Source organism: Lissotriton vulgaris, chromosome 6 (genome assembly GCF_964263255.1).
Source record: "Lissotriton vulgaris chromosome 6, aLisVul1.2, whole genome shotgun sequence".
In the NCBI taxonomy this organism is placed as follows: Eukaryota; Metazoa; Chordata; class Amphibia; order Caudata; family Salamandridae; genus Lissotriton; species Lissotriton vulgaris.
The window spans coordinates 1,076,627,398-1,076,641,313 of record NC_141694.1 but is presented as its reverse complement, the minus strand read 5'-3'; the positions used below and the strand labels follow the sequence as shown (position 1 = coordinate 1,076,641,313).

General features: G+C 44.1%; 1 protein-coding gene across 1 annotated transcript in view; it reads right to left on the bottom strand.

The window, feature by feature from the left end:
* The window catches only part of C6H1orf198 (chromosome 6 C1orf198 homolog), a 117,691-nt gene that overhangs the window by 26,728 nt on the left and 77,047 nt on the right, over positions 1-13,916 (bottom strand). The window contains exon 2 of the mRNA XM_086927143.1: positions 7,619-7,669. Coding sequence (XP_086783269.1) covers positions 7,619-7,669 — 51 coding nt within the window. The remainder of the gene's footprint in view (positions 1-7,618; positions 7,670-13,916) is intronic.

The window sequence follows — 13,916 nt, the reverse complement described above, 5'->3', positions numbered from 1 at the left end:
ATTTCGTCACATGCACCGCATGACAGTGGCGAAGTGTATTAGAGGCCAAAGACTCACTGCCCAGCTTCTGCTACACTACCGCGGAGCTCAACTTGTGCAGTCCAGAGAGTTCTGCCCCTCACCACCATCTCTTCACTGCAGCCTGTGCGCCCCATCACCAGCTCTTCACAGGCTCCTAGGCAGCATATTCCTACATATGTTGCAGATACGTTTAATCTTACAGTATGCAGACCCTAAAAGGTGCACTACTTTATCTGGTCTCTGTCGGGGAGGCGGCCAGGGTGTCTTTCTGCTTTTGGGAAATTGGGGCACCAATCTCTTTATCTGGCTTACTGCAAGCACTGAGAATTCCTTGCACTTCCATGACTCAGAGCATTCTGATACATTTAAATTTATTGGTGGATTACATCTGATGGCTGCTTCATATGTGTGGACTGTCTTAAGCTGCTGCCTGCTCGCCCATTCATCTATTTTGGAGCCTACTGTCGCAGCCTGCACCCACCAAAAGGAAAGAGGGGGGGATGAGAGAAGGCAAGAAAGAGAGAAAGAATGAAAGGCAAACGAGAAACAAGGAAGGAAATGGCAAAGAAAACAATTTATTTTAAAGGCGAGAAAAGGAGGTAAAAAGAAAGATGGAAAGAAACAAGGAAGAAGGCAAAAAAGAAAAAAGGAAAGGAAAAAGGAAGAAAAGAAACCAAGCACTGGCGTTGCCAATAGGTCTCGCAGTAGGAAAGTTGGAGCTATTGGTTTTCTAAATGACATTTTATATTTATATATCGTTATTGGCATTGTCAATAACAATATATAAATATAAAATGTTATTTACAAAACCAATAGCTCCAACTTTCCTACTGCGAGACCTATTGGCAACGCCAGTGCTTGTTTCTTTTGTCGAAAAGAGTTGTCTGTGTGGGCTTTGAAAGTGTGCCTAGCTAGATACCGGCCGTTTATCAGTTGTCCATTTGGAAATTGCTGTTTGTATTATTTTAACAAATCAATTTTAGCTTTGAAGTTGATGAAGTTTGCCAATAAGTAGATTAGCACTCCTGGGGCCAAATGTGGAAGCTGGCGATGACCTTGTTTTAAGTGAAAAAGGATCAAAATGAGGGCTGTACGAAGTTGGCCTACTTTGCAAATTCGTGAATGTCACAAAATTGAACTGAAATGGTAAGAAACTAAGTGGAAAACCCTACAATAATCTACGTTGGGCTGAAGTTGTAGTGCTGCTTCAAGTGGGCCATGACACCCTGCTACTCCTTCAGTGATGCCAGTGAATAGCATATTACACTGTGCCTTTGCATATTTGGTATATGCCATGGCATTTTAATGTGTTTTAATTTAAAAAAAGGTATTTAACAAAACCAGGGTTCAATGGGTTAAATTCATAATGGGTGGTAAAATGACATTGAAAAAAGACTTGTGGCTATTAGTGATTTCCCTGCTTAAAGTCTTTGCAGTATGTAATCTGTGTGGCAATACACAGTGTTTTTATCATGTTCAATGTGCTGTACTGTGGTAATAAATGTGTGATGAGTGTGTATTTGTAAGCACATATGCTCTAAACAGGATGTTAATGGACCGCGTTTATTATTAGTGGCAGGACATGAATACCGTGTTTTTTCAAACTGAATTTTACTTGTTCCCAGGAACTCCTGTTAAAATGAGTGTACTGTACAGTGTAATGTACTGAAATGCATTTGCACGTGTTAGTATTCCTTTTCTCTTTGCAGTTCTGTAGAGCTGGAAGAATTGTCGTGGATGCGAAGCTTCTCCCTGCTGATCTTTGATAGAGGCAGGATATCTCAATTAATTAAGTGTATGCAGTGGACGCACACATACACTTTGTCAACATATGTTGCAATCTGGATAGTGTTGACTCAGCATGTATTTATTCCAAGGTCGATACAACAACTTCTTTTGAGTTGTGAAAATAACAGCAGTTATGTAACCACCTGGAGGTTATTCGTGTTTTGGTGTGCGATGTGTAAGTGGGCATTAACAATGTACATCCTCTAATATACGTACACTGCTCCTGAGACTGTACTACTCGGTTGAAAGGGGTGTTTTCTGTGAAACACAACCGACCATGTCAAAAGTCACTTTCACTGTCTTGAAGTTTGCTGTGTGAAAGGGAGTACACAGTGGAACACAGCCAAACCAGTGGATCATTCACGTCTCTCAGTCAGTGTTGGAAGATAGTGACAGCCGGTGCCGGTCCTAACCAAGAGCATGTAGTGCATCTTGTTCAGTGCAGGAAGGTTAGTTTATTAGGTTGAGTGCCCGCTGTGGTGATCTGCAGGTTCTGTTACCGATATTGATGACGACGTTTTGCTCTTCAAAGATCGATAAAATGAGCTCCGGTGAGATGGTTTATAACAGCCAGTTTCTAAACCGGGTTATTCACTGCTATGACAGAATACTTGTGGGTAACAAAAGTTGTTACTCGTAGCAGGTCTCTGAGAGTGTGACAACGCAGCACAGTCTCTCTGCCTTGAGGGGAGAGGGCACCGTTTCGGGCGGGGTAAGGAGGGATGTCACGGAGGTTGGTAGGAGGCCAGGTATTTTAGCGAGGAGAAGCATGTTCTATAGGGGCCCCTCCATTCATCTGCCTGGCAGTTGAAAGCAGGTACAGATGATGTGTGGGCCCTACATAGAATGGAAATTGCAAACGGGCGGAAAACGAACGACAAGGGTGTTTTTCACCACTGAGTTCTGGTAGACAATGGGTGCAAAGCTTCAGCTGCCATGAAGCCGGATGGGGGAGGAGTGCAGAGGGTGCAGAGGCTGTCTTGGGAGAAGTGTGGGAGGGAAGCCGAATGGGGGCGGGAGAGCCTGGGAATGCGAGCGAGGGGAGTAGTGCAGAGGGTAATTTGACTGACCGGGGGTTTGTCTCACGCTTTATCGGATGCACCCTTTTTTAAGAACTTGGAATTAGCTGTATGTTTCCCCCCCCTCTCTGGCAACAGGAAGTGGAGAAACGAAGTCGCCTTGCCTCGCTGATTAAGCACATTATCACAGTCTTTCCCCTTTTTGCAGAAACATTGCAATCGAAGCGTATCTTCTTTCAACTGCACAAGTTTCATTTGTTCATTTCTGATATTGCAGTGATGTGTAGAAATGTTAAGAGCTGCTCGTAGCTCCATGGTTACCTCTGAGCGGAGGGCAGTACAAGCATCGTCACTGAAAGGGTTTGAACTGAGTGCAGTGTCCCTGTTGCCATGCTACTCGAAACGAAGAAGTGTTTGCAAAACATACCACGTAATTCTTGCTAGGAAGACAGAGTGAGGAAGACAGAAAGAAGAGAAAAAGAGGGAGAGAAGTAGGGGGTGAAAGAAGCAGAGGGACTATGCAAGGGCGACGTGTAGGAGACGGATAGAGAAAGAAGCGAGAGAGGCTGAGACTGCAGACAACACAACTGAAAGTACGGCCGCCCGGGCCGGCCTGCGGCTGAAAGTGAAACCAGCCCTCGGCATTGCTGTGGTGGGGGAGGGGGGGCGGGGGAGAGGCAAGCAGGGAACAAGTTAAGCAGGAGAAATGCTGCCGATGCGCGTGCATGTTTAATCACATGATTCACGTGAACTGCATGAAAACCGCGGGGCTGAAAGCCCTTGGTTTGACGATGATTTTCGCCACTTGAATTCTCGCTCCGCTCGATGCGCTTGCGCGCATCGATAGGTCGCGAGACCTAAAAAAGAGTGTTTACTGTATAAAATACTAAACCCAAATTACACCCCACCTACGTTTCCATAAAACAGTTACAAGTGTGCTGCAAATTAAACACAATAACGTGTGGTGTTCTTCTAGGGCACATTTTATTTAAGAACCATTGGGGCGATAGAGTCCAGGAACACAATATGGTATGCTGTGAAATAGCGGCAGTCCTATTCCAAAGGACTCTACAACAGCATTAGAATGAGACAGGAACTGATCAAGCTGGGATGTGCCCTGTGCTCATTTCAAATGTGTTAACAGTCACATCAGACAACACAGAAGAGTTATCTTGTTTGTGGATGTGCTCATTGTAAAAGTGCAAAATGCTCAAAGTGACATTCACCAGTACCATAAGTAGGCTGACCCATTGACCCATGCTGTAAGCTGAAGTGGGCTGAAGCAAAACGGGAATGACAACAACAGACCAATGGATGAAGAGAGGAGGCTGAAAGCCCGTTTATGTATATTATACATATTATTTTAATAAAATAAAAATGTCTTGGCCAACACCTAACCTAAATATGTTGGTGCTGAGGGGATACTCTTTCCCTGAGGCCCGAAGCGGGTGCTTGATGGGAAAATGTCACTGGTACGTGCACCAGAGATTCCCTACCCTAAGTGCTTAAATGAGTTGGACTCGTCCTCAGCACAGTTTGGGCTGTGCCAAGGAAGAGTCCAGCTTGTCCTCTGCACTACAGGGATTCGAAAAAAGGTGGCTGCCTACTTACTACTCGGGTCACCAACTCCCCTTCTTTACGATGTAGCATCTTTTTACTCAATTCACAACATCTCTGCCGTGCCCATCTTAACATATGGATTACTGGGCCTTCTAAATTTACATCCATTTTTGGTGAACACACACATAGTATCCAACTGCTTCGAATAGTTCTGTGTATTTGCCTATATGCTGTAGATTAAACTATAATTTGAGCACACATCTCTTTGTACATCATTCTGCTTGGAGTTGCACCCTAAGACAAGCGCACCTCTCAGGTCACTCACAAATGACACCTAACACTTCTCAATAGGATGACAACTAATACAACACTGTCAGCCATGCCCCCCCCCCCCACACCCCGGTGTTGCGTGCTACCTGTCAGAATGTGTGCTTTGGTGCCCCACGTAGACTTATGGAGATCTATATAAATACTACAACACAACATCATTGAATTACAGCTATTCCGATTCAATCATAGCTGCCTCAACACCATGCCCAATTTATATCCCACACAGTACTGACGGAAAACACACTGTTCATGTTGGGCAAAAAGTGCGAATGAGTGTCCTGCAAAGTTGACCCAATCTTAGTAAATGTATTCAATAGCTCCTTCTATTCAAACTCGCCTTTCTGGTATTTAGAGGACAAACTGCCCTGTCAAAGCATAAGCATCATGTGCACAGTACAGATGAAAAGCAGCCACACATCACTGTGGGTAATTCCTCATAGCAAGCTTCAACACAGCAACCACAAGGAATTGCACTTCTATTTTTAAACCACATTCACTTGTCAGGAATGCGTAGTATTTCATCGAGGCTGGCTCACGCAGCTCCTAAACAACGCTGTTTGACTTGGCAACAACACACAACTCAAATTGTTGAGATAAAGGCTAAACGAAGACACTTAAAAATAGACCGTCAAACCTTATAAAGATGAAAGAGTCCCAAAACATACTAAACAGGAAGGAATTATGCAAACTCAGTAAACCATTAACCCTTTCGATGCTGATGACGAGCTCAGCTCGTCATCACCCACGGGTGTCATGTGCTGATGACGAGCTGAGCTCGTCATCATCAGCACAGCTCAGCTCGTCATCATCAGCACAGCTCAGCTCGTCATCAGCACATGACACCCGTGGGTGATGACGAGCTGAGCTCGTCATCAGCATCGAAAGGGTTAATGGTTTACTGAGTTTGCATAATTCCTTCCTGTTTAGTATGTTTTGGGACTCTTTCATCTTTATAAGGTTTGACGGTCTATTTTTAAGTGTCTTCGTTTAGCCTTTATCTCAACAATTTGAGTTGTGTGTTGTTCAGCAAGACACAGCCAGAGCATGCCTAAAAATAAAGCAATAACATGAATAGGCCGGAAAACTAAAGAATGAGCAATGCTTAGCAAGAGTAAGCTGTGATACTCAAAATGGTGAGCGATTCTTCAGCATACTGTAGTGGACTGGCAGTGGTAGACAAACGTTCATATCAACAAGGAATGAAGTATTAATTGAGAAAGATCAAATCCAAATAGGAGCGCACAAAAGAACCTGCGACTACAGCCAGGCGTCCAGTTAAAGAAATGGGCCTGAGTTTGCTGCTGACCTTAGTATCCATTACAGATTTCCATACTAATAGGGAAACACATGCACAAGCAAAACTATAATAATAATAATGTGAAATATACTGAAACCAGTAAATAATAATGATGCAAAAGATAATGACAACAGTCCATAAACCCCATGTAACATCAGCATACTGGAGACAAGGAGCAACAAAAAGATTGATGTTGTAAAACTTAAAGATGATCAAAGACCCAGTCTCTGATATACATAATGGAAATGGACTCAAAATTAAATTACTTATTCTCAGGGATGCGTTAATTTCAGGTACAATTTGGACCAACTGCATTCAGTTTCTAACAGGAATTGCCTTCTTATTAGGGAAATTTCATGTCCATTGGCGTGTGGACACATGAGCAGACTATGAAGTTTACCGCAGCCCTTATGAAGCTTAGCAAGGGTTTTAGACACACAATGAGCCATTTAGATCTTTGCACTTCCATCAAACTTTGTGCAAGTTACGCTCCACTATTCTCTGTGGGGTTTTCTATTCTTGATAATGTGCAAAGTGTGTAGGGGCTTCATTCAGTCTTTTATATCCTACCCAACTTTTTCCAGTCTAAATGTCCCTTTTGGATCTCGGCAAGGAATATTTTCTTTTGCTTAGTCGTCAAATGCTAATAGGTGAAGGCCAAACTTGCATTATCATGCCTGAACGATGGGACCAATGGCGAGACTCAAATAAAAGGACAATTAGATACCTCAGGGTTGTCCAATGTTAAGTTAAGAAGGCTACATCCAGGGTAGGTCTTGAGGGTATCTACATAAAATAACCATACAATTACTCTTAATGGAATCCATGTACATACTGGCATTTTTTGTTTTTTTACATAAACAAGGGAAAGTAGCTTTCAAGTTCAAAAAGGGCAGCCATGTTGTCCCAGGCATTGAGTAAATATGACAGAAACACTGAAACCAGATGCCACATTGAAATATTAGAAAATATACTAATTGTTTTCAAAAATATCAGTTAGTCGTTTTCTGAAAATCTCCACCAACCATCAATTTTCGTTTAAAAAAAAAAAATCCCAGTTTTGCCACTAGAGTTTAGCACGATTTTTATTATGCCAACCATTGCAAGCATGTCTGTGACATGTCAGCCAAAGAAGCCGCGATTCCCTACTATGGATTGGAAAAGTGCGAGCACAAGAATGCGTGCAGAGAAATAGGTTATTGGTTCTTCAGAGCTCAGCTGAAGTGCAGAGGCCAGCTCGAGGCTGGATGAAGGTAGGAAGAAACAAGCACCTCCACCAACCTGTGCACGCCAGGGCCTTGCCTCCGTTGCTCAAACACCGAAGCAAACAAGGGGCCTATCAGCTCTCACCCAATGAGGGAAGGAGACAGAGACCCATCGAGGGCTTTTCCTGCGTCAAAGGCTAGTACCTTATTCATCACTGTACATTAAGGGAAAACTGTTCACCCTGGTCTTCCTCAGCACTGTGCATGTTAAATAGGGATTCAGCTCTATGCACATCCGATCCACACATGTGCATAGAAATGCGTACGTTCGACACTGACACGTCAGTGAGAGACATCTTACATTTAAAAAACAAAATAATCATGGCTACATAGCTTACCCTTGTTTCCCAAGAGAATGGAGCGGAGTGTTCATCTTGCCAGGTAATGTCCTGCAAGAAAAGAGAACTATTGTAAAAAAAAATTGAATAATTGGAAACAACTAACGTGCAATCAATCAATCTAAATGAGCTTTATTCGATTTTGAAGAGTTAAAATCATAAAAGCAAACACATAATACAATAATACATTTTCATTCTATACATAAAACTATTCAGATATAAGCAGCAATCATTTAAAAAAGTTAGACTTAAAATCGGGGTAATTTCATTCTTCCATATAACCTATATTTCTTACCATATGTCCCATGATTCAATTGTTGACAGCTTTTCTAGTCCTCATAACAATCTTTAGGAACCCCACCATAGACCCAATACAGTAATAATTTTCAAGCATCTGTAAATTGTCTCCATCCGCCCTGCTTTAGTAGGGGTGTTAGCCATCTTCTCCTCTCTTTGTTATATAATTTACAAAATAAAACCACATGCTTTGTACTTTGTCTGGATACGTTGGCGCAGGGACATTTACATAATACTCTTGACCATTCATTTACAGTTGGATATGAGATTATATGATGGAGGATCCCAAACCTAAATCTTGTCAAAAGGTATCTGTCATATCCACACTGGACACACAGCAAGTAGGGTTGTATGAATACAGTCGTCAGGGTCAGTTGGTGGCTAATCACCATTGATTTATTTAACTCAGATGCTAGTCTAATTCCTTCTAGGTGCGACATGACCATTTTTTTAAAGTCTTTAAGTTTTATAAGAATCATGCAGTCAGGATTGGTGTAGTATTCTAGGTGGCCAATATCCTGCATTAAACTTCCCACATATTTTAACCATGGTATTTTACAAGACTTATCCATTTAGTCCTTAATTATTTCTCTGTTTAGTCTTGCATTCTCGGTGGTCCAAATTCTGTGCAATAACAGAACTGGTTGTGCCTGGATCAGATCAGAGATGTATGTAACCCCCATTTCTGAGTGGCAATTAAAAACAGGGGTACTATTTGGGACACTTAACAGAGATCTCAGGAAGGTATTTTCGATGCGTTGAATTATACTGCAGTCTTGGAAACCCCAGATACCTGCCCCGTAAATTGCAGTACTCACGCACCGTGCGCGATATATTTTTAGTAAAATATCTGGTGGCCTTTTCCCCAGTTTTTTAGAGAAATTAAAAAGTGCTGCGATGGATTTCATAAAGAGTAGGGACCTAGCCTTAACGGCTGGTAACCAAGAGCCAGATTTATCAAAGAGCACTCCTAGATAACTGAATGCGGGGGTAACCTCCACCTTGTTTCCCCCGCCTGGAAACTTCTGGTCTTTTTTCTACTGTAACCACATGACACCACAAAGCTTTTTTTTGCATTCAATTTTAATCCAAGACTAGCCATAAAACTTGTGTAAAAACAAAGGGCCCTTTGTAGTCCTATTTGAGTGCGAGACATGAGGACGGCGTCGTCCGCATACAGAAGAGAAGCAACTGGGGCGGGAATTTACTAATGGCGGGTCACTGGTATTTGACACCAACTCCTGTTCTAATGCGTTGGTATATAATGAGAACAGGAGAGGTGCCAACACACAGCCCTGTCTTACACCTCGTTCGACTTGAAATGGAGCGGTGCACTCACCCTCAATGCCATAGCGATCCTTTACGGTAGCTCATGTGTATAATTGTCTTAAATATTGTATTAAAATGGGGTCAACTTTCATATCTTTTAAAATCCCCCATAGTTTCTCTTGGACTACACAATCAAAGGCTGCTAAGAGGTCTACAAAGGCCAAATAAAAATTACTTCCTTTTGTTCAAACATATTTATCAATTAAAATACTTAAGTTCAAAATCTGCTCATTTGTGCCTAAGCCAGCTCTAAAACCATATTGGACTTCACTTAAAATATTGTTTTCTTCGGTACAGCCCTGTAATTTTTCTAAGACGATTCTGCCCAATACTTTCATTAAAGAGTCCAACAAAGATATCGGGCGGTAAGAGGCAGGGTTCTCTCGATCACCCTTTTTTAAAATAGGTACAATGATGGATTCCGACCATGTGGAAATAAAACCTCTTTCACAGCAGGCATGTAGAACTCTTGTTAAAATCGAACCCCATCCCTCCAAATTAGATTTATATAAATCAATAGGTATCCCGTCAGGACCGGCGGCCTTTCCGCTCTTACTTGCTTTGACTGCCATAGTAACATCTTCAAGTGAAAAGTCAAGTTTAATGGGTAAAAAGGGCTGTGGTATGGTCTCCATTTCAGGTCTCTCAAAAATACCCTCATCTAAATTTTGTCTTGCGTAGACGGTAGAAAAAAAGTTAATCCATGCCTGTTCTTCTATAGCCAGCTCAATAGTAGGTTCATCTGTTTTGTTAGCAAGAAAGGGTGCATTTACCGTGGCCCAAAACTTCATGCCCATCTTTGGTCTCACCAGCCTCAATTGTTAGAGCGCGCAGGTCACCCGACCAACTCTGTCACCAAAACAATGCACACTTGGGCCCATAAAATATTTATTTTCATAACACATTAATCGGGTAACCCTCACTCTACTACCAGCAATTCAGTTCCTTTCTATTTTATTTCAGTGTACCTGACTTACCAATCCTCGTCACAGGTACCTAAGATCACAATGGATCAAGGAGCTAGCTGTGAGACAAATAGACAACACAAATACCAAATACACATTGAATAATGTTTATACTCCTTATAATAACCACAAACTCAGGAAGTTTTCAAAACCTTTATGTAATCATCATCATCATCATATGCCATGAGCCAAAGATTTACACAGATCAAACTGTCTATAAAAAGAATTAGAAATATCGTATAGCTATGAATGAGTGTAAGAATCATTGAAACTAAAGGGAAGGAGAACAAGCATTGGAAATGCAATAGGTCTCGCATTAGAAAAGTTGGAGCTATTGGTCTTGTAAATGACAAATATTTTATTTATATGTTGGTTTTTAAAATAGCTAAATGGATAGCTTTGTCATTTACAATGCCAATAGTTATAACTTTCGCAAATGTGACACCTATAGCATTTGGAATGCAACATGTTTTGTATTTACTTGACTTAGATGGCAGCTCTGGTCGTTAGGCCACATCTCTAGAGAGCACGAGAGTGCAGCAGGGCAGAGAAGCAAAGAGAGGGAGCAGAGAGTGCAGCAAGGAAGAGAAGCACGGAGAGGGAGCCCAAGAGTGAAGCAAGGGTGAGATGCACGGACAGGGAGCCTGAGAGTGCAGCAGGGGACAGAAGCATGGAGAGGGAGACAGAGTGTATCAGGGGCGAGAAGTATGGACAGGGAGCCCAAGAGCGAAGCAAGAGAGAGAAGCAGGAGAGGGAGTCTGAGATTATAGAAAGGGAGAGAGTTGAGTATAGAAAGGGAGAAGATGAGTTTGGGAGAGAGGCATGAGAGGTGGAAGGCAGAGCAATGGAGATAGACCTGGGAAAGGAGTAACCATGGGGGAGATGAAGATGAGAACAACAGTGGTGTTGACTAATGCCGAAATGGTATAAATGATGCTGTGTTAGTGCTCATTGACAATCGTGTGTACCTTGAGGAGAGATGGGAGAGGGGAGGGGAGAGAAGGGAGAGTGAGGAAAGAGGGGAGAAAGGGAGGAGAGTGTGGAGAGAGGGTAGAGGAGAGAGAAGGAAGAGTGTGGAGAGAGATGGGAGATGGTAGAGGGGAGGGGAGAGTGAGGAGAGGGGGAAGAGAGAGGAGAGAGAGAAGACAGGAGAGAGGAGAGAGGACAGTTGTGAGAGGGGAGAGTGGTGAGAGGGTGGAGAATGGTGCGAGGGAGGAGAGTGGTGAGAGGGAGGGTAGAGTGGGGATAGAGGGGGAGGGAAAAGTGATGGGAGAGTGAGGAGTGAGGGGAAAAAGAAGGGAGGGGAGAGTGATGGTGAGAGGGGAGAGTGGTGAGAGTGCATACTGGTGAGGTGGGATGAGAGAAGATAGTTGGTATAGGGGAGAGTGGTGAGGGGAGAGTGGTGAGAGGGGAGAGTGGTGAGAGGGTAGAGTGGTGAGAGGGATGAGAGGGCAGAGTGGTGAGAGGGCAGAGTGGTGAGGAGAGGGGAGAGTGGAGAGTGTTGAGGAGAGGGGAGAGTGGTGAGGAGAGGGGAGAGTGGTGGTGAGATGAGAGTGGTGGTGAGAGGGGAGAGTGGTGGTGAGAGGGGAGAGCGGTGGGGAGAGTGGTGAGGAGAGTGGTGTTGAGAGGGGAGAGTGGTGTGAAGGGGGAGAGTGGTGAGAGGGGAGGAGAGAGTCAGGCCTGGAGAGAGTGAGGAGAGGGGTGAGTGAGGAGAGGGGAGAGAGGCGAGAGAGGGGTGAGTGAGGAGAGAGAGAGGAGTCGGAGAGGGAGTGTAGTGGTGAGTGGTGAGAGGGGAGATGGGGGAGAGGGGTGGGTGAGGAGAGGGGTGAGTGAGGAGAGGGGAGAGAGGAGTGAGTGAGGAGAGAGTGGGATTTGAGAGAGGGAGGGGAGAGTGGTGAGAGGGGAGAGGCGAGGGGAGAAAGGGGAGAGAATGAGGGGTGAGTGAGAAGAGAGGGGGGAGGGGAGGTTGAGGAGAGAGGGAAGATGGGAGGGGGAGAGTTATTTTTCACTTTTCAAAAAGTGTTTAAAAAAAATCTCTCAACCTTTTTTTATTTGCACCTTTCTAACCAGTCCTTGGTTCGAGGGCAGCTAAGGTATGCACTTCCTGGAGACAAGCATATGATTTATGAGGTATTTGTGCTTGACTTGATAGCCATGTTATTGTGTCTTTTATCAGTTGCTGGAAACTTCCCTGTTATGGAGCCCCCATGTTTGTCCGGCATGAAAGTGAGTTTAACCATCTTCCCAGCCCCTTGCCAAAGCCTTCCCGGTGTAAGCTCCACATAGGCAGCGTAGAATTTTCTTTGTGCCTACATATTTAATGCCCGTGCAACAAACAAGAAACTTTAAAAAGCAAGTGGGAAGGGGAGCTGCGATGCGCAGCGAGGCAGTTGGGTTCCCGGAAGAGACACAGCTAGGAGGGTGAAGGGCACAAATCCACTCCTGCACTGGCGAGAGCTGTGAGAAAATGCGCGGCTGCCATTTGAAAAGATAAAACACAGCAGGCACCCGGTTGATGAATGGAAACATGCTGTGTGCTGGGCAACAGATGGCTGACAATTTGATGCTGTGCACGCTCAAGCGCATTGACCTCCAGCAGATGGCACTCTTGTATTTGTTTTGAAATGTTATCAAACATCTTGCTCTACTTTTCTTATTCCTGGTATCACAAGAGCCAAAAGTGAAAGTTACATTATGCTAATTATTTGGGTTGGCTGAGTAGGTGGGGCTTTGGGCAGTAGGTGTGGTAAATGCTGAAGTAATTGATAGCTGTGCTGCAAAATGTCCCTAGAATATTTTTTCAGATGTTGGCTTCTATGATATAGGCGAAACAAATTGCATTTACCAGTGCTTGTTTCGAACATCATGATTTGACGCCTAGTTTAATAAGGTATAACGTTTCACCCGCATACATAAAAAAGTAAAAATTGTAATATACCTACGCTGCTGTATTAGCTAGCTAAATATGCCCCGCCTATGCTTGGCAGAATTTCAGTTTCCTTTGGGAACATATGCCATCTGGCCTGCCAGAACGTAAAGTGCCGTTCTAGTCTTTGGACGTACGTTTTATAACGTCACGGTATTGACCCGCCCTAAAGGGCTTACACTGCAGACCGGAAGTTACAATTGTAAACAATCGTTGAGACTTAGGTTGGTGCAGTTGGTGGTTGTGCTGTGTCCGCCATGTTAGCCCTGAAAGACTCGGCCGATTCGGACAGTAGCCCCACTGCGCTGGGAGCGGAGGAGGGTGTGGAGGTGCCCTTCACTCCTCCCGGAACCTCCACGCAAAGCTCTCTACGGACCCTGCGGCCAATAACCGTGCTCGATCCCACCATGAAGGCTCGCGTGTACGTGTATTACTACCTGCAAATGCGCACCTTTTAGCACATTAAATTAAAAGCACGTTTAGGCGCTATCGTGAGAGGGACGTAAGCTATGAAGAGCCTGAGATGTGCAGGCGCAGAAGAGGGAAGGGTGGAGATGACCTGCTGGTACTACAAGGTCTGCTGAACCGAGAAGTGTGAAACCTGTGGGCGTGGCATGACATACTGATGGTAAAGCTAGGGAGGTTATGCTGTGGGCGAACGATCAACTGATGTGTAGTCTACTGTGTGGGAGAGGTGACTTATAAGACAAGACGGAGGGAAGAGAGAGAAGGGGAGGGGGGAGGAGAAATGCGACACGGCGGGCAGGGGAGGGGGCGGAGC